Genomic DNA, 20,537 nt, shown 5'->3' on the forward strand with positions numbered 1-20,537 from the left:
AAATCATATTACTATAATAGCAAAGTATTGTCTCATGCTGTGCAGCTACACCTCAGCTTTGTAAACAAGCGTTAGCCATGGATTTTCATTGGCAGAAAAGCTACACAGCATATCGTTGGAGACAATATTTTGATGACTTACAATATGCCATGCTAATTATTACATTGTACAATATTATTCATATTTTTTGTGAATAATGCAATCTAATGAATGTAACTTGTTACAGTTTTGATTCATAATATGTCCACGACGGACATGTTATATTTATATCATATTTTCTCTGTTCTCTGTTATGCTAATGCTAATGCTATAACATGCTAATCCTAACATCTCTCCCTCTCCCCCCTTCAGTACACTACTGCTGATGACTTAGATTACACTCAGTTCTATGATTACTCTGAAGTAGAAGGAGAGACAGAGAATGTTCCAACAGACGAGTACGAGGCGGGTAGTGACCCTCAGGTAAATGAAACACTGAAAAGAAAGAAAAATAGGCTTATTTGTCCTGTGGTGTCTTATTGTCAGTTATTTTGGCACCTCTTGTGCCCTCCCTCCCTTTCCCAACTCTTCTGGTTGACTGTTCTAATGTATGTCTTGATGTGTCAATCAAACTTGTATTCATAGCTACAAGACCCGCCCTCTGCTCTCACACGGCGAATGCCAGCTTTGAATGTTTGTCTTATGTTCAGTTTGTAGCTCAGGTTGAAAACATATCCCACAATTTCTGGTGTTGTTGTTTATTTTCAACCCCACCTCTTCAACTTCTCAATGTTGTTATGTGTTGTCTTGTTCTTCTATCACCATAACCTTCTTCCAGAGAAAGAAACGTAGTGTCTACATGAAAAAGAAGAGGACCCGAAAGTCCCTTAAGTCTAAGGCTAAGCCCCTAAAGTTCCAGGCCTCTAAAAAATCTGCAGCTAAAAAGTTAGCGGTCGCTAAGAAGAAGAGACAGATGAATGGCTATCATGGCTATCAAGCTACCGCGCCGGAGCTGCACCGATACAGAGTATTAGGGGTAACAGTACCAGTAACGAAACATCAGATCACATCCAGATCTTTCCTCTGACGTTTTCTGGGGAAAATCTGTGATGCTAGACTGAAAGCTATACCTAACCCCCCCCCCCCTACACCGTCTCTCTAGACCCAGCAGAGTTGTAGCCAGCTGGACAGGCCCAAGCGAATAACACCTTGTGTTGTGCTCGTTCTGTTTTAACCCGCTTCTATGTTCTTCTTCTTCTTCTTCTTCTTTCCTTTTCGATGTGACACAACTTCAGCTAAACAATGTAGACGGAGAATACACTGAGTATACTGACAGTGAGCTTGACTACGGAACTGTAGAGGGTACTCAAACTCAGTCTCCCATTGCCACCAGTGGACCAAACGAGGTAACTTTTTACATTTCATATTTAGTTTTTTATTTACTTATTACTACAAGAAAGAAAGAGCAGTTTTGGGGGAGTAAAAGAAACCAGGAAGACGTATTACCAAAGGAAGTATCTGGTATGAAATGACAAAGACAAAACAATTCAAATGTAATTGTTCTGTTTTGAACATGATGTTTTTTTGGGGACGGCAGAACTATTGGATAGAGAATATTATTAAGCATCAGAAAGCTACAACAATATATAATTCATGGCTTTATTCAATCCACTTTAGTACTATCCACTGACCTGTAAGTCAATTTTGCATCCTATAATGTAGTCTCAGTGGATTGTCATGCAAATAATGTGTAGCTTTCTGTTATTTATTTCAATTCTGGCTAAGGCTGCAGTTTCATGCGTATCTAATATTTATGTATGTATGTACATTACACTTCCTCAACAGTCATCTTAGAGGATACTGATTAATTCCGGGATAATTTTTGTACATTGAAATAATAATCGGTTATCTGCCTACCTCAGTATAGATTGATCTATTAGATGGTAATGGTATTATAATGGTATTATAATGGTATTCCAAATACAGTATTTTGGCCATTTATATTATTCTGGTATACTCACAGTACCAGTTATATGACAAGCAATAAGAACTATATGTGAAATAAACTGGGTCACAGCTGAAAGGAGAAGTAAGATAGGAATATATTTCATGACTGTTTTTGATTAGAAGAAAATACATTTTTCTTTAGTCTGTGTGGCTCTAAGACTTATCTAGAAGCCTTTTGTGAAATAAGTGAAGCTATATGTCGCCAGTTTAGAGGGCCAACAAATGGATTCTCCATATACACTGCAGCACAGTCTGCGTTCAGAGGCATCACAAACCAAAATAATCCAATCGTCAAAGTCACATTTGGTGTTACTTCATAGACAAAATGTACCTTTTACTTTTAGGAGTGGTGTACTTTTCTGTATGAGATTGATGGTACAGTAGGTAGGTAAAACGATTTGATTTGCAGCCTTACCCATGATTGACAGTATGCAATGGCCAATCATAAAAGGGCAAATTTCTCTCTGTGGAGAACCAAGCCCCTCCTTCTAGCCATCAAGTTTCTGCTGAGTTAAACATGGGGTTTGTGTTCTGTCTCCAGTGAGATATGGGTGTCACAGCAATCACCCCTGCTCAGCCGTAGATGGCCAGCCCGCTGCACAGCTTTTGATGAATAGTTCTCCCAATCGCACCAATAGAACTATGATCAACCAAGCAGAGGAATCTTCACAGCCGATTATGATACTTGTTGCACTGCGTTACTGCAGTAGCAATATGTTCCACATGGATGTGATTTCACTGGGTTATCTTTCCCTTGATTGCATATAATTTAAATTGACCATAGGGTAGAATGGAGTAAGCTGGGCCCACTGGATCATCTTCCCCCGTTCTCCCCTACATGCCAAGATCTGGTTCTCCCTCACTAAATTTAGTCTGATATTATCAGCTCAGATACCTGTGTCATGACATCCATTTTGTTGGCTTCCATAGCGAAGTCCACAACGATCACTCGTTATGACAGTGCTGTCAGATAGTGGTTGTTGAGCTTTGCCAAATGCAGAGTATGTCATAAATAATACAGTAACATGATAAACATTTGGTATCTATCCACATCATCTAGTAAATTCAACATCAAATCCATGGTACACTTATGTACTCTGCATTGAACTTCAAATCCCTAGTACACTTATGTACTTTGCATTGAACTTCAAATCCCTGGTACACTTATGTACTCTGCATTGAACTTCAAATCCCTGGTACACTTATGTACTCTGCATTGAACATCAAATCCCTGGTACACTTATGTACTCTGCATTGAACATCAAATCCCTGGTACACTTATGTACTTTGCATTGAACTTCAAATCCCTAGTACACTTATGTACTTTGCATTGAACTTCAAATCCCTAGTACACTTATGTACTCTGCATTGAACATCAAATCCCTTGTACACTTATGTTCTCTGCATTGAACATCAAATCCCTGGTACACTTATGTTCTCTGCATTGAAAATCAAATCTCTGGTACACTTATGTACTCTGCATTTTTGCACATTGCTATATTGTAGATTGACCATTTATGAAATATGCTTGTAGTGTCATTTCAGATTTACTTAATCTATTTCAGTCTTTTTTTCACCATTGTACATATATTGATATTTTGATGGTATGTATTATGTTTGTGCAAAAAATACTGAAATAATCTAAAGACTGAAATAACCTAAAGACTGAAATAACCTAAAGTCTGAAATAACCTAAAGTCTGAAATAACCTAAAGTCTGTCTTAGACTTGACTGATTGACGTAAATGTGATCATCTAAATTGATAATGCTTTTTTTGAAGTCATCAAGGTAACACTTTATTTGTCCCTTTTTGTTTTAGGCCTGAAGTCAATACTGGACAATGATAATATCTGTTGCATGTCACACGTACAGTGCATAGACATTACAGAGTAACAGACACCAGTTTGTTTCACTGTAAGAGACTAGTCTTCAACGTAATGACTTACAGAGTAACAGTATATGGCTAGACTATAATTACACACTATCATAAAGTTAAATCAATATCTTACCAACAAACATATAGATTTCCACAAGGGTAAATGGGACTTAAATAAGGTGTTACCACATTACCATAGCCTTCTCCATGGATCACCATGCTCATTTCATTTTGACCTGCTAAGGCTTTACATAGACAGTAGTCTCCTCTACCTACCTATGACTTAACTGCTTGACTAACAACCCTGTTCCCTCCGTTGCTCACCCCTCCACCTCCCCCATCCCCTCAACGCTCCGCTGCTTGGGTAACATAAGGCTGTCGAGGAGGAGATTGTTGCTGGTGACTATGTTGTCACTGGAGCCGCCCCACTGAGTCAGGAGCCCACCGGTGCCCCCGAGGCTGGCCTGGACAGTGTGGACCCCGGAGTGGACGAGTATGACTTTAAGGAGTATGACCTAGGGGGCGTGTTGGACAATAAGCAGTATGAGTATGGGGTGTATGATGAGTATGGAAATGTGGCCGCTGAGCTACCCAACCACATGGATACTGTTGAAGAAGAGGTGGGGCTGGGGGTTCCCGCGGAAACGGAGGAATTCACCCAGACTGCCGTAAGTATGGCCCCCCGACTGAGGGGTGTGTGCATGAACCAGGGGTGTGCGCCGTGGGGCCCCAACCCGGCCCACGGGCTGTGGTTATGGAAATCACAACTCTCTCACTTCAGAAGCATTGTGGCTCTAGTTTGTCTTGGCATGGGGAGTTTGTCTGTCATTGTCATGCTGTTTGTGTGTGTGGAGGCTGTGTTAGCTTGAATCATCCACCTCACCTTCCTTCCCAGTCGATGAATGCGTTTGTCTGCCTGCGCTGTCCCACTGTCTGGATGGGCTAGACATTTTAGGGGTTGGCCCGATAGGGAGAAGGAAAGTGCATGACACTTTTAGGTAACAGCTTGCCTTCGACTTAACTTCAGCACAGCCTAGATCTGAGGGAACGTCAATTACCCCCTACCGCGCACACACACACACACACACACACACACACACACACACACACACACACACACACACACACACACACACACACACACACACACACACACACACACACACACACACACACACACACACACACACACACACACACACACACACACACACACACATAACCTCTTCTACCCACTTTCAGCTCACACACACCCTGCTTAGACCCTACCGAGTTCACCAGCTAAACAGACACCCAGTACAGAAACGGGCTTCTTACTGAGCAGTATGTGTGACTAGTTCAGTGGAGAACACAAAATTGTAGAATCCACCACCCAAACAACCTACCACAGAAGTAAATAACCATAAGACAGTGAATTCTGCCACTTCCTCTCCACATTTCCATTTTGAGTTATGTCTGTTTTAATGTCTTCTAGACAGGAAATCATAGAGCCCATGGCCGTCAGTGTCTGAGACCGTCAGGCCGAAGCTCTCATGGCAGGAGACTTCTACTCAGTATACTTGCCTTGTCGCATATGTTATATATTAAAACCAAGTCATTGGTGTTGATTCCCTGTATGTTTCATCCAGTCATCCTAACACACGGTCCCATGTGACCCATATGAATGCAATGACACTGCTTTCCATTTCACGCATGTTGATCCATCCTCCTTCATTGAGACTAACATGTTCTACCTGTTTCTCTCTCTCTCTCTGCTCTTCATTCCTTCATTCCTGTAGTTGTTGACTAGCTCATCACACATCACTCTATTAAATCTGGTGTGTCCATATAAGAATATGATACTGGATTGGCACGATTGTTACACTTTTGTCCTTAGCATTATACTATAGTAACAAATATCATATTCCTATACGCCGCGCATCGATAAGATTGTGCTCTTTGCTCGTGGAATTGCCTCTTTCACTCTTCTCACCCCTCATTCTGCCCATCCCCGCTGGTCATTGATCCAGTGACTGTAGCTCCATATGAAGAAGCTCACACAGGTGTCCTTCCTATCTTCACAGGTGGCTGGTGGTGGGGAGAAAGGAGAGAAGGGCGAACCCGCTGTGATCGAACCTGTAAGACCCTAAACACAACACTGCTGGTGTTGAGGGAATATGTGTACCCAATCAAATTGTGTCATACAGGAAGTTGAAATAACTGTTTGGTTATGAATGAATGTGCTCCTCCATGCTGTGTTGTGTTGTGTAGTGCTGTGGTAATTGCTGCACCATGTTTGTGTTTCTCCTTGCTGTCCCGTTTATTCATTCATGTTGTCTGTCAATCATGTTTAGGGCATGCTGATTGAAGGACCTCCTGGACCTGCAGGCCCAGCTGTGAGTAACACATCTATTCATCCTGAGGCTATGGGAACGTCCATAATGCCCCCCTGTTCCCTTTATAGTGTACAACTTTTGACCAGGACCCATAGGGCTCTGCTTTAACGTAGTGAACTATGGTGTCATTTAGGATGTCAAAAGAATGGGACAGATCTTTTCTCAAACCTCAATGAAAATGTTCTGTTAAGTAGCATACTGTACATGATTTGTGAGTCAGCCTCAATGTATAGGGATCTATCTCAAGTCAGGGTTCAGGCCTATGTAACAACATTGCTGTGCCTTGTTTTGACTGGGTTGTGTTTCTGTAGGGTCTACCAGGCCCCTCAGGACTACAAGGACCCCCTGGTGTTGCTGGAGATCCTGGTGACAGAGTGAGTCTCTGTTCCTGTATACTCCTCGTTCTATCTTAATCTCTCTCTTGCTCTCTCTCTCCCTTATTCTCTCTATCTCTCTCACTCTCTCTCTCTCTATTGCTTTCTCTCTATCTGTCTCTCACTCTCTCTCGCTCTCTCTCTCTCTCTCTCTCTATCTATCTCACACTCTCTCTCTCTGGCTCTCTATTTCTTTCTATCCCTCCCTCCCGCTCTCTCTCTTTTTATTTCTCTCTCTCTCTCTCTCTCTCTCTCTCTCTCTCTCTCTCTCTCTCTCGCTCTCTCTCTGTGTAAGCATGTGTGAATGTTTGTGTGTATGTGTGTGTGTGTGCGACCTCTGGGAGAAAGAAAGTGTAGAGGGAGAGGTGGAGAGGACGAAAGATGGAGAAAGATGGAGGAAGTGGGTGAAGTGGGGAATTCCCATGTCAGGTCTGTCGTCAACTGTGTTGCTTCCTGGGGCTCAGTCAGGAAGCAACACATGTCTTGTCATGGTCAATCTGTGTGGTCCTGTCACATAGGACAGTCTCTATCTGAGGGCAGTTTAAATAATCTTGTTGTTGTAGTTTTTATGTTTGGCAATGACTACAACTGGTCTACAGTGAAATTACTGTAGCACATGAATATATACACACATTCAAATCTGAAGAGACAGTTGAAAAACATTAAATTAGAGCGAGAGAGAGAGAGAGAGAAAGAGAGAGAGAGAGAGCGGGGGATGAAACAGCAAGGGAGAAGAGAGAAGGCATGTGCAGCTGGATGAAGAACTAGGGAGACAGAGAGAGATGAAAGGATGACTGTAGGGTGGAGAGGAGGGGAAACCCACAGACTGTTAAAGTCTTGTTTTCATTAGCTCCAACAGTACAGCTGATTCCATGTATAAAGTCAACATATTGTATTTTCAGGGCCAAATTTCATAAATGATCTCATAGTAGGTTTGCTGATCTAGGATCAGCTTTGCCTTTTAGATCCTAATGAATATGATTACTTGGACAAGGGGGACCTGGTCCTAGATCAGCACTTCTACTCTGAGATGCTTTAATGAATGTGGGCCCTGTTATAGACTAGTAATCAGCATTAAGCTGTGGCAGAATACTTAAAAATGGCTTCCTTTCTTAACTCACCACAGACTGACAGTTAAGGTACTTGGTTAAGGTCACACCACTTTGATTTCCTCAATTCCTACATAACCAGATTATTTGGAATAGTAAGGTAAAGTTATGTACTCAGAGCAGGTATTAGTTATCATTGTAATCGACCGTGGAACAGTGTAATACATGTGCTGTAATTCACTAGGTGGAAGTATGTCAGTTTGCTCTATGCATGGAAGAATGAACCAACTAACAAATTCATGAATGAACGAATATATTCCAGTGATTATAAAATATAATTAGTGTTTCATTTAATATTATTGAACATAATTAGTACTGTCAATAGTAATTAGCATAAAATCAGTAGCTGAGAGTAATTTACCAATATATTATTTGAGTTTCCATGTATGCATTTCTGGTTTAAAGCAAACATTTAACCAGTGGCAGCCTTAACATTTTTGTTCTGTTTTTCTTGGAATGGCTACAATCGATCACACACATACACACACGCACGCACGCACACGCACGCACACACACGAACACACACGCACACACACACAAACACACACACACAGCCAGGCATGCAAGTGGCTGTTGGTTTTGGAGAGAGGACAGAGCCATGGCTCACAGAGAGGCCAGGTTATTCTGGTTGTGTGAGGAGGGAATGGAAGAGGCATCCTAATGATGCCAACCGTCCCTGGGCAAACACACCTCTGCCATTTACTGTGTGTGTTTGTGTAGGCCTATCCCTATGTGTGTGTAGAGTTATATTTACTGCTCAAAATGATCATTTCATATTGATGCTTACTCATTTTGCATAATAATCACACTTCCTGAACCAAAGTAATACCATACACCTCATACAACCAACCTCCCTATAGCACCTCACATAACTAGACTTAGTACACACTTGCCATGTGTACCATAAATTATTATGTCTTTGTTCAGCTGCAAATGTCATTCCCACACAACATGACACCACTCTGTGGCCAGTGTAAGTGAAGGAAATGGGTCAGGCCGAAAGGACAGGATAATCACCTGGGCTGCTGTAGAGTCCTCTGCTCTGATACTTTACTGAAGTACATATGGTAAAGTAGTTATTACAGTACATTCCTAGATATTCCAGCTGAGTACAGTCACTTCCAGCCACCTAGTAGTGAGGTTATTCTCCTCTCCTTATCTTTCTGGTGTTGTAATGATGGATGGATGAGAATGATGATGAGGATGTTCTTATTTTTCCCTTTGAATGGTGAACATAGTGTGTATGTTTATCTCCTCCCTCCCTCCCCTCCCTCCCCCCCCTCCCTCCCTCCCTCCCTCCCTCCCTCCCCTCCCTCCCTCCCTCCCTCCCTCCCCTCCCTCCCTCCCTCCCTCCCTCCCCTCCCTCTCTTGCTCTCTCTCTCTTTCCCTCTCTCTCTTTCCGTCTCTCTCTCCCCCTCTCTCTCCCCCCCCCCCCTCTCCCCCCCTCTCTCTCTCTCTCTCTCTCTCTCTCTCTCTCTCTCTCTCTCTCTCTCTCTCTCTCTCTCTCCCTCCCTCCCTCCCTCCCTCCCTCTCTTGCTCTCTCTCTCTCTTTCCCTCTTTCTCTTTCCCTGTCTCTCCCTCTCTCCCTCTCTCCCTCTCTTTCTCTCCCATCTCTCTCCCTCCCTCTCCCTCCCCTCCCCCTCTCTCTCTCTCTCTCTCTCTCTCTCTCTCTCTCTCTCTCTCTCTCTCTCTCTCTCTCTCTCTCCCTCCCTCTCCCTCCCTCCCTCTCTCCCCCCCCCCTCTCTCTCTCTCTCTGGGCATGTTCTAACATGGCATCTTTCCATCCTGATGGTTGTTCATTCTGATTTATCACCTTCTCTCTGTGACTCCTTTTCCAAGGGTCCCGCAGGGCGGGCAGGTCTGGCAGGAGCCGACGGTTTACCAGGTCCTCCGGGTACCATGCTGATGCTGCCAGTAAGTACCAGACCTGACATAATGCTTAATACATACAATCCAACAAACACTAATGTCTACCAGTATTTAAATGTATTGGCAAATGTAAAGCACTTTACGACAACTACTGATGTAAAAAGGGCAAAAATAAATGAAATTGATTGATTGTCTTGCTTGATCTTGATCCATATGTTGTCTTTCTTGGTCCATGTCCTTGATTGATATTTAGATGTTTGTTGTTCACACGCAGCATGATTGTGATTTGTCTTTTGTAAGGCCTGTGTTTCTCTGTGTGACAGTTCCGTTTTGGAGGGGACGGAGAGAAGGGACCCGTAGTGTCTGCCCAGGAGGGCCCAAGCCCAGGCCATCCTCTCCCAGGCTAGAGTGAGTACACCAGGGCCGTAATTGGCCAAAGAGGGCCGAATGCCATTGCTGTAGCAGGCCGAAGGGGGGCCGAAGCAGGCCGATGAGGGCCGAAGCAGGCCAAACAGTGCACCAGGGCTGAAGTGGGCCAAAGGAGGCCAAGCGGCTCCAGTGTAGCCTTTGGGGGGGGTGGGGGGGGGGGGTGAAATGATTAAATTTTTTTATTAAAAAGATAACCTCTTTGGCATTTCAGCTATCTTGCTGGGGGGGGGGGGGGGGCTGAGAGAGGTGCTGAGCAGGCTGCATGCAGGACCACAGCCTGTTTGGACAGATGCAGGAGGCATTTAAAAATAGTACAGGAGTTCATGACCCACGATTGGGCCATCCCAACAGACCAACAGGTGACTGAGGAAAGAGAGAGAGAGAGAGAGAGAGAGAGAGAGAGAGAAGAAAAGGATTGGGTCTTGTACGAGTGTAGGCCATTGCGTCATCATGTTTCACTTACGGTAGACCCATGACACCACAGAAGAAGAGTAGTAGTGGGCTATAAGAGAGTATTTGAGTTAGGATGTTAGGATGTCTGTGGGGCGCTGTGACATATGGAGGGTGTCTCGCTCTGACTGGTGATTTGTCATCCCTTCCCTTCTCCACCCCCTCCACCCTCCCGCCGTCTACCCCACAGCTCGCCATGAGAGGGTCCCTCAGGTCCAATGGGTCTCACAGGAAGATCCGGTCCAGTGGTAATTTTTCCGTTCTTCCACCCGTCATAACACACACAGCCAAACACGTCCCTCTTGCTAAGTCTTTCCACCTCATGTAAGGAATGGTGAACACAGGTCATCGACAGCCCTGTCAGAAACCCACAAAGTATTATGTCACAATTCACCGCTATTTTTCACCCTCCCTATGAGCTATCTTCCTCCATATTACCATCCTGAGCTACTAACCAGCTATATGGGTTCCTGAGTAGAGATGAAACATGAACAAGATTAGAGGGTTGAAGCTTATTTTTATAATTCTAGTGCATTTCCCTTTGTTTGTGTTCATTTGATAGGTCTACCTTAGGTCTTCCCCTTTAAAACCACAAAGTCCATGATAGTTCTTAAAACTTGGCTGTAATTATTAAATCACTAGTTGGGAATGTTTCAGTCGCGAAGACCAGTAAGGTGCTTTAAAAGTTCTACCTAGCCTTGCAATAGAACCCCACAATTTTAGACTTAAGTATATGCCCCAAAAATACCCAATTAAGTTCTAGAGCACCAAAAGGAAATTCACATTTTTTAAGTTTTTTTTTTGTCATATACATTCATCTCTGTTGAATAATACATTTTTGGTGCAGATTAGATAGCTGACACATGGAGATGTTCAAGATGAAACCAACTTTAGTCCTGATTAAAGATACTCACACACTTATAGTCATCCTATCTAAATCCTTTTAAAAACAGATGAAGATAAAGAGTTCTTACTTTGCCTGGGATATAATTCTATTCAATCGTTTTGTAACATTGTTTAATAAACTTTTCCTTTTTTTCTACAATACATGTCAGTTCCTCTATTCAAACAACGCAAAAAACATCAACTAACAGCTAAATGTCGCCATCTGCTGTTTCATTGTATGAAACATATACTCACCTTACTGGCTGTGTGGAGTTATGATCAAGCCATAGGACTGACTTAAGATTTGTGTCCGTGTTTCTCACTGGTCCATCTCTATCTCAGGGTGTTCCTGGTTCTGCTGGACTTAAAGGTGATAGTGGAGACCCTGGTCCTCAGGTGAGAGGTTAAACATATACCTGTAGACTACTTAACACACTCACAGTGATAGTCTACACTATACCTCACTACAGTTACCCATTCTTCTCTACAGTTACCCATCCTTCTCTACAGTTACCAATACCTCACTACAGTTACCCATCCTTCTCTACAGTTACCAATACCTCACTACAGTTACCCATCCTTCTCTACAGTTACCCAACCTTCTATACAGTTACCAATACCTCACTACAGTTACCCATTCTTCTCTACAGTTACCCATCCTTCTCTACAGTTACCCATACTTCACTACAGTTACCCATACTTCACTACAGTTACCAATACCTCACTACAGTTACCCCTACTTCACTACAGTTACCCATACCTCACTACAGTTACCAATACCTCAATACAGTTATCAATACCTTACTGTAGTTACCAATACCTCAATATAGTTACCAATACCTCACTACAGTTACCAATACCTCAATACAGTTACCAATACCTCACTACAGCTACCAGTACCTCTCTACAGTTACCTAAACCTCACTGCAGTTAACCTATACCTCACTACTGTTGCCAATACCTCAATACAGTTACCTATCATTCACTACAGTTACAAATACCTCACTACAGTTCCCAGTACCCCTCTACAGTTACCCATACCTCACTACAGTTACCAATACCTCACTACAGTTACTAATACCTAACTACAGTTACCAGTACCTCTCTACATTTACCAATACCTCACTACATTTACCCATACCTCACTACAGTTACCAATACCTCACTACAGTTACCTATACCTCACTACAGTTACCAATACCTCACTACAGTTATCAATACCTCACTGTAGTTACCAATACCTCACTACAGTTACCAATACCTCTCTACAGTTACCAGTACCTCACTACATTTACCCATACCTCACTACAGTTACCCATTCCTCACTACAGTTACCAGTACCTCTCTACAGTTACCAGTACCTCTCTACAGTTACCTATATCACAATACAATTACCCATGCCTCACTACAGTTACCAATACCTCACTACAGTTACCTATACCTCACTACAGTTACCCATACCTCACTACAGTTACCCATACTTCACTACAGTTACCCATACCTCACTACAGTTACCTATACCTCACTACAGTTACCCATACCTCACTACAGTTACCCATACTTCACCACAGTTACCCATACCTCACTACAGTTACCAATACCTCACTACAGTTACCAATACCTCACTACAGTTATCAATACCTTACTGTAGTTACCAATACCTCACTACAGTTACCAATACCTCTCTACAATTACCTATATCACAATACAGTTACCCATGCCTCACTACAGTTACCAATACCTCACTACAGTTACCCATACCCCACTACAGTTACCCATACCTCACTACAGTTACCAGTCCCTCACTACAGTTACCATTACCTCACTGTAGTTACCAATACCTCAATATCTCACCTACAGTTACCTATACCTACACATTTCACTACCTATACAGTTCATTTCCCTCAGCTGACTAAAAACTGACTATCATCACTTGTCATTCACAGGGCCCCAGGGGAGTCCAAGGGTCTGCAGGACAAATAGGCAAATCTGGCAAGAGGGTAAGTGAACTGAGTGACCCTCATCCGGCGCTTGTGTGTGTGTGTGTGTGTGTGTGTGTGTGTGTGTGTGTGTGTGTGTGTGTGTGTGTGTGTGTGTGTGTGTGTGTGTGTGTGTGTGTGTGTGTGTGTGTGTGTGTGTGTGTGTGTGTGTGTGTGTGTGTGTGTGTGTGTGTGTGTGTGTGTGTCTGTGTGTGTCGTGTGAGATCTGAGAGGTTTATCCTAATGAATCAAAAACAGATGCCTGATATGTGCTAAAATCCAGTTAAAATGACCAAAAAAGACAACCTGGCAGTGGATGACGTAATTGTCTGTAGCTGTATTTCCAGGTAGATGTCATGCCCTGATTGATCTTGATGTTTCCATGTTTAGCCTATCTCTCTCTCTCTCTCTCTCTCTCTCTCCCTCTCTCTTGTAGGGTCGTGGTGGCGCCGATGGCGCCCGAGGAATGCCCGGAGAGTCAGGCTCTAAGGTACACGAGGACCTCTCTCTACTAGTCACTTTCTCTAGTCACTTTCTCTAGTGTGACTGTTCTGTTTTGATCACAATACTGTGTTGCAAACTTATGCAGGATGATGTCTGTATCATCTTGGGACTCGGTGGTCATTGTCACATTGTTTCTCCACAGGGTGACAGAGGCTTTGATGGCCTGCCCGGTCTGCCTGGTGAGAAGGGACACAGGGTGAGTATAGTAACGTCACCACAAAGTCGCAAGCTCCTGCATGTTCACCTCTTCCTAAATGGGAATACAGATGTAGGATCTTGATTTGATCACCCTGGTACAGGAGAACTTTCCTGTATTTGAGGTTTAAAAAGGCTTTTGAAGTTTGACATTTTCCTTACGAAAAATGTATCACCTCCTACAAAAATATCCATTAATTATAATCCAAATAATAATTAAAATGTCTTGTTGCTGCAGGATTATTTTCCTGCTGTAGCAAACTGGCTCAAATGAAGATCCTACATCTGTACATTAGGTAGTTGAGAGCCTGCATACTATCTCAGGGAAATGACCCATGAAGCAGACACAAAATGATCATAATCCCCCTATTCTCTCCCTCTACAAAAGATGACTTCCACTTCCTATACTGGTTCACTTAGATTGAGGGTCTGATTTAAAGTCACCTTCACTCTTCAACCCGTCGACCCGCTTGAACAAATAGTGAAAGAGAGAGTATATGGGTCGTAGTATGGCCAGCAATACAGTATGTTCCAAAAACACTGGTCTTTTCCATCTAATATTATCACTCATTCCAGAGGACCTGAGGTAAATTACAGTGAGATTTAGCACAGCAGGTAATCAAGGGGATACATACTGGATGAATATCATTGAACAATAGGCTAGTGTTGGTCTGAGAAACAAATGGCCTTGGACGTTTATAGGCTTATGGGTAAAAACACTGTTGCCCTATTTGATAAAACCAAATTGGCTTAAAAGAAAATGCCAACGCTATTAGGCTCTGAACAGGGGATTTTGGAAATACCAAGGGTTTTGGAAGTTATAAAATGTCTGACATTTTTGGCGACATCAGCTTGTGGGTGTTACTACTGAATAAGCTGTCGTGAGTTTTTATGTGTGCAATATTATACAATCAGCTAAGTCCTTCATTCAGAAAATGAAATGCTGAGTTATATATATTATTGTGTTATTGTAGAGCTAATCTGAATGGCTTTGAAGTGGTCATTTAAAATGAACTAAATAAAGTTAGCATTATTTAGACTTACAGTTGGACCAATAGCTTGGACACATTGATCCTCTTATATCGATCTCTTCCATAGAGTTACTCACCAGACACATAGCCAGGCAGCATGTTGAAGATCTTGGTCATGCTACGATCATACACATGCATATACAGAACTCCCAGTGCCAGTCCTGTTCTGTACGGTCTGCTTGGAGGGCCCTTAGAAGAGGCAAGCTGCACAAGTGGTCCTGTGTGGCTCAGTTGGTAGAGCATGGTGTTTGCAATGCCAGGGTTGTGGGTTCGTTTCCCACGGGGGACCAGTACGGAGAAAAAAAAATGTATGAAATGTATGCATTCACTACTGTAAGTCGCTCTGGATAAGAGCATCTGCTAAATGACTAAAATGTAAATGTAAGTCCCCCACCAGGCTAAATAGGAGCTTGGGCTGCAGGGAGGTAGAGAAACAGAGAGAAGGGACAGAGACTGAGACAGATATTAGGAGGCCTCAGATATTTCCAGCCGGGGCATGCAGATCCTAATCCTGTCCTTGGTAACATCAAGGTAACAACAGAGTCAGTCAGCCAGCCAGTTTGACGTAAATAGAGGTTGTGAGTGGCTTCAAGTCTACAGCTGGCCTGGCCCAATCCTCTTTTATAATAATAACACACATCTCTCTCTCTCTCTCTCCCCCTCTATATCCCCCTCTCCCATAGGGGGAGACAGGACCACTGGGACCACCTGGAGCCCCTGGAGAGGATGGACAGAGAGTGAGTATCCTCTACCCCTTCATCATTATCCCACTCCCCTTCTTCATTTACATCCCTCCGTCCTTACTGTGTAAACAAACTGTTTTTTCTCTCTGTGCAGGGCGAGGATGGAGAGATCGGGCCAAGGGGATTGGCTGGAGAGAGCGTAAGAGAGCGTCCACTGAATTGCTATTAGGTTTGATAAATAGGGCCCTACAGTGTAACAACGGTATTGGAGTAATATAAGTATTCAACCACCCTGTTATGACCTACTATCTCCTCTGGTTGACAGCACGACTACTTCTGTATCAGTTATTTCATGTATGATTCATATTAGTCCATTGGGGGCAGGGTTTCTTAATTGGGCATTTGTTCTACAGATGACTTAAACATTGTTTTCTGAGACCCAGAGACAGTAGATAAAGCGAGACATCCCACTCACTAATTTTTTCTGATCGGGTGAGGGGGGGGGGGCACTCTGGTCTACTTATTGGGTGCCCCAGACTGAGACATCTCAAATGCAAATGTTATCTGGTCTAGGCGGGGTGGAACTAGTGAGGCAAGTGGAGAAGGGACAATAGGTAGACCATAGGCAGCGGTTCTCTATCTCACTTGATCATTCCAGATACAGTATTATTATGAAGGAACCGTGAGTTCACGGGGGAAAGCATGCTCACGTGAAAGAGGGAATGCCCCCAGACAGGAACATTGAATATTTTTTACAATGGTAAACGGCTTGCGTGGACTATTTTCATTTATCCACCATCTTTGATCCTTTGATCCTGAAACTCTTCTTTTTTTTCTCTCTCTCTCTCTCTCTCTCTCTCTCTCTCTCTCTCTCTCTCTCTCTCTAGGGTCCTAGAGGTCTGCTTGGGCCCCGCGGTCCACCCGGTCCCACTGGACAGCCTGTAAGTAGTACTTAACACATACTTTCCTATGATAGAGTTATCACTGTGGTATCTCCTGTATGTTACAACATTGAATAAGAAGTTCCTACTCATCTGAATATTTGTGTTCCCACAGGGTGTAGCTGGAGTGGACGGGCCACACGGTCCAAAAGGAAACATGGTATGAACACTCATAATGTTATCTCACACAGATGCTAAACTAAAACACCCACTCTGATGGAACCAGAACTGGTTTATATAGTGTTTGTATAAGCCTGACCAATACATTGTTTGTCACCAGAGAGGAGTGTGTCAGTGTTTAGGATAGGTTGTTTGGGCTAGGTTCTAACGCTATTTTAAACTTCACAGCTGTAGAGGTCAATGGTCAAACTGTGTGTTTGTGAGCAATGACCTCTCTATGTGTTTCAAAATGACTGCCCGCTGGGGCCTCTCCCTGTAGCACATCGGAGTTGGCTGATATTGCCCCTAAGCACTGATCTAGGTCAGTTTTGCAAGGTAACCTTCTAATGGTTAATGATAGGATTTGGGAAAGGTAATCTGGTCCTAAATCAGTGCTTAGGACGAACTTCAACAACAGCAATCCTACAGTTCAGAGTAGCAACAGACTGCACGTTGCAGTTGTTTGTTTGGTCCAGAAATATCAGTTTCTTCAGTGTATACAACAGTTCTTTCCAAGGTCAACTATTTCTCTTTGTGGCTCCGGCTGATGTAAACTGGGCTTTATAAATCAATTTGATTGATTGATTGATTGATTGATTGATTTTTCTTCAGTCCCAAATGTATTGAGAGTAGACCCTCAAACATCTCCTCAAACGTGTCCATCGTCTTAGTAAAATATACAAATATACTTCAAATCAAATTGTTTTTTTGTCACACGCGCCGAATACAACAGGTGTAGACCTTAAGTGTTAAATAAAAAATGTAGAAGCAAGAAATAAAAATAAAAGTAACAAATAATTAAAGAGCAGCAGTAAAATAACAGTAGCGAGGCTATATACAGGATGTACAGATACAGAGTCAACGTGCAGGGGCACCGGTTACTTCACATAATGACTGCGGTGTCCTGCTCTGCTGTTAGCTCATTGTCATGTGAGATTGATCGTATCTGTCTTTGTTTAGGGACCTCAAGGAGAGCCAGGACCTCCGGGTCAGCAGGGGATCCCAGGGACACAAGTGAGTATCCCAGATATTACAGACATTACAGACATGATAGTATCCCAGACATTACAGACACTACAGACATGACAGTATCCCAGACATTACAGACATGATAGTATCCCAGACATTACAGACACTACAGACATGACAGTATCCCAGACATTACAGACATTACAGACATGATAGTATCCCAGACATTACAGACATTAGACATGATAGTATCCCAGACATTACAGACATAATAATAGCCCAGACATTACAGACATGATAGTATCCCAGACATTACAGACATTACAGACATGATAGTATCCCAGACATTACAGACATTAGACATGATAGTATCCCAGACATTACAGACATGATAGTATCCCAGACATTACAGACATTAGACATGATAGTATCCCAGACATTACAGACATTAGACATGATAGTATCCCAGACATTACAGACATTACAGACATTACAGACATGATAATATCCCAGATATTACAGACATGATAGTATCCCAGACATTACAGACATTATAGACATGATAATATCCCAGATACTACAGACATGATAGTATCCCAGACATTACAGACATGATAGTATCCCAGACATTACAGACATGATAGTATCCCAGACATTACAGACAATACAGACATGATAGTATCCCAGACATTACAGACAATACAGACATTACAGACATTACAGACATTACAGATATTACAGACAAGATAATATCCCAGACATTACAGACATGATAGTATCCCAGACATTACAGACATTACAGACATGATAGTATCCCAGATATTACAGACATTACAGACATGATAGTATCCCAGACATTACAGACATTACAGACATGATAGTATGCCAGACATTACAGACATTACAGACATGATAGTATCCCAGACATTACAGACATTACAGACATTACAGACATGATAGTATCCCAGACATTACAGACATGATAATATCGCAGACTTTACAGACATTACAGACATGATAGTATCCCAGACATTACAGACATGATAGTATCCCAGACATTACAGACATGATAATATCCCAGACATTACAGACATGATAGTATCCCAGACATTACAGACATGATAGTATCCCAGATATTACAGACATGATAGTATCCCAGACATTACAGACATTACAGACATGATAGTATCCCAGACATTACAGACAATACAGACATGATAGTATCCCAGACATTACAGACATGATAGTATCCCAGACATTACAGACATTACAGACATGATAGTATCCCAGACATTACAGACAATACAGACATTACAGACATTACAGACATTACAGACATTACAGACAAGATAATATCCCAGACATTACAGACATGATAGTATCCCAGATATTACAGACATTACAGACATGATAGTATCCCAGACATTACAGACATTACAGACATGATAGTATCCCAGACATTACAGACATTACAGACATGATAGCAACCCAGACATAAGAGACATGATAGTATCCCAGACATTACAGACATGATAATATCCCAGATTTTACAGACATTACAGACATGATAGTATCCCAGACATTACAGACATGATAGTATCCCAGATATTACAGACATGATAGTATCCCAGACATTACAGACATTACAGACATGATAGTATCCCAGACATTACAGACAATACAGACATGATAGTATCCCAGACATTACAGACATGACAGTATCCCAGACATTACAGACATTACAGACATGATAGTATTCCAGACATTACAGACAATACAGACATTACAGACATTACAGACATTACAGACATTACAGACAAGATAATATCCCAGACATTACAGACATGATAGTATCCCAGATATTACAGACATTACAGACATGATAGTATCCCAGACATTACAGACATTACAGACATGATAGTATCCCAGACATTACAGACATTACAGACATGATAGCAACCCAGACATAAGAGACATGATAGTATCCCAGACATTACAGACATGATAATATCCCAGACTTTACAGACATTACAGACATGATAGTATCCCAGACATTACAGACATGATAGTATCCCAGACATTACAGACATGATAGTATCCCAGACATTACAGACATGATAATATCCCAGACATTACAGACATTACAGACATTACAGACATGATAGTATCCCAGACATTACAGACATGATAGTATCCCAGAAATTACAGACATGATAGTATCCCAGACATTACAGACATGATAGTATCCCAGACATTACAGACATAATAATATCCCAGACATTACAGACATGATAGTATCCCAGACATTACAGACATGATAGTATCCCAGACATTACAGACATGATAGTATCCCAGACATTACAGACATGATAATAACCCAGACATTACAGACATGATAATAACCCAGACATTACAGACATGATAATATCCCAGACATTACAGACATTACAGACATGATAGTATCCCAGACATTACAGACATGATAATATCCCAGACATTACAGACATTACAGACATGATAGTATCCCAGACATTACAGACATTACAGACATGATAGTATCCCAGACATTACAGACATTACAGACATGATAGTATCCCTAATATTACATGCATTACAGACATGATAGTATCCCAGACATTACAGACATTACAGACATGATAGTATCCCAGACATTACAGACATGATAGTATCTCAGACATTACAGACATTACAGACATGATAGT

The 20,537-nt window shown here is 42.3% G+C and overlaps 1 protein-coding gene across 1 annotated transcript in view; it reads left to right on the forward strand.

The window, feature by feature from the left end:
- Positions 1-20,537, forward strand: part of col11a1a (collagen, type XI, alpha 1a) — a 94,444-nt gene that overhangs the window by 30,072 nt on the left and 43,835 nt on the right. Inside the window, 20 exon segments of the mRNA XM_082966038.1 lie at positions 352-462; positions 818-1,015; positions 1,275-1,385; positions 4,237-4,530; positions 5,926-5,979; positions 6,196-6,237; positions 6,549-6,611; positions 9,560-9,634; positions 9,913-9,963; positions 9,965-10,001; positions 10,670-10,716; positions 11,696-11,749; positions 13,300-13,353; positions 13,769-13,822; positions 13,979-14,032; positions 15,746-15,799; positions 15,900-15,944; positions 16,633-16,686; positions 16,802-16,846; positions 17,806-17,859. Coding sequence (XP_082822164.1) covers positions 352-462; positions 818-1,015; positions 1,275-1,385; positions 4,237-4,530; positions 5,926-5,979; positions 6,196-6,237; positions 6,549-6,611; positions 9,560-9,634; positions 9,913-9,963; positions 9,965-10,001; positions 10,670-10,716; positions 11,696-11,749; positions 13,300-13,353; positions 13,769-13,822; positions 13,979-14,032; positions 15,746-15,799; positions 15,900-15,944; positions 16,633-16,686; positions 16,802-16,846; positions 17,806-17,859 — 1,551 coding nt within the window.

The sequence above is a fragment of the Salmo salar genome, chromosome 19 (genome assembly GCF_965601325.2).
Source record: "Salmo salar chromosome 19, fSalSal1, whole genome shotgun sequence".
Taxonomy (NCBI): Eukaryota; Metazoa; Chordata; class Actinopteri; order Salmoniformes; family Salmonidae; genus Salmo; species Salmo salar.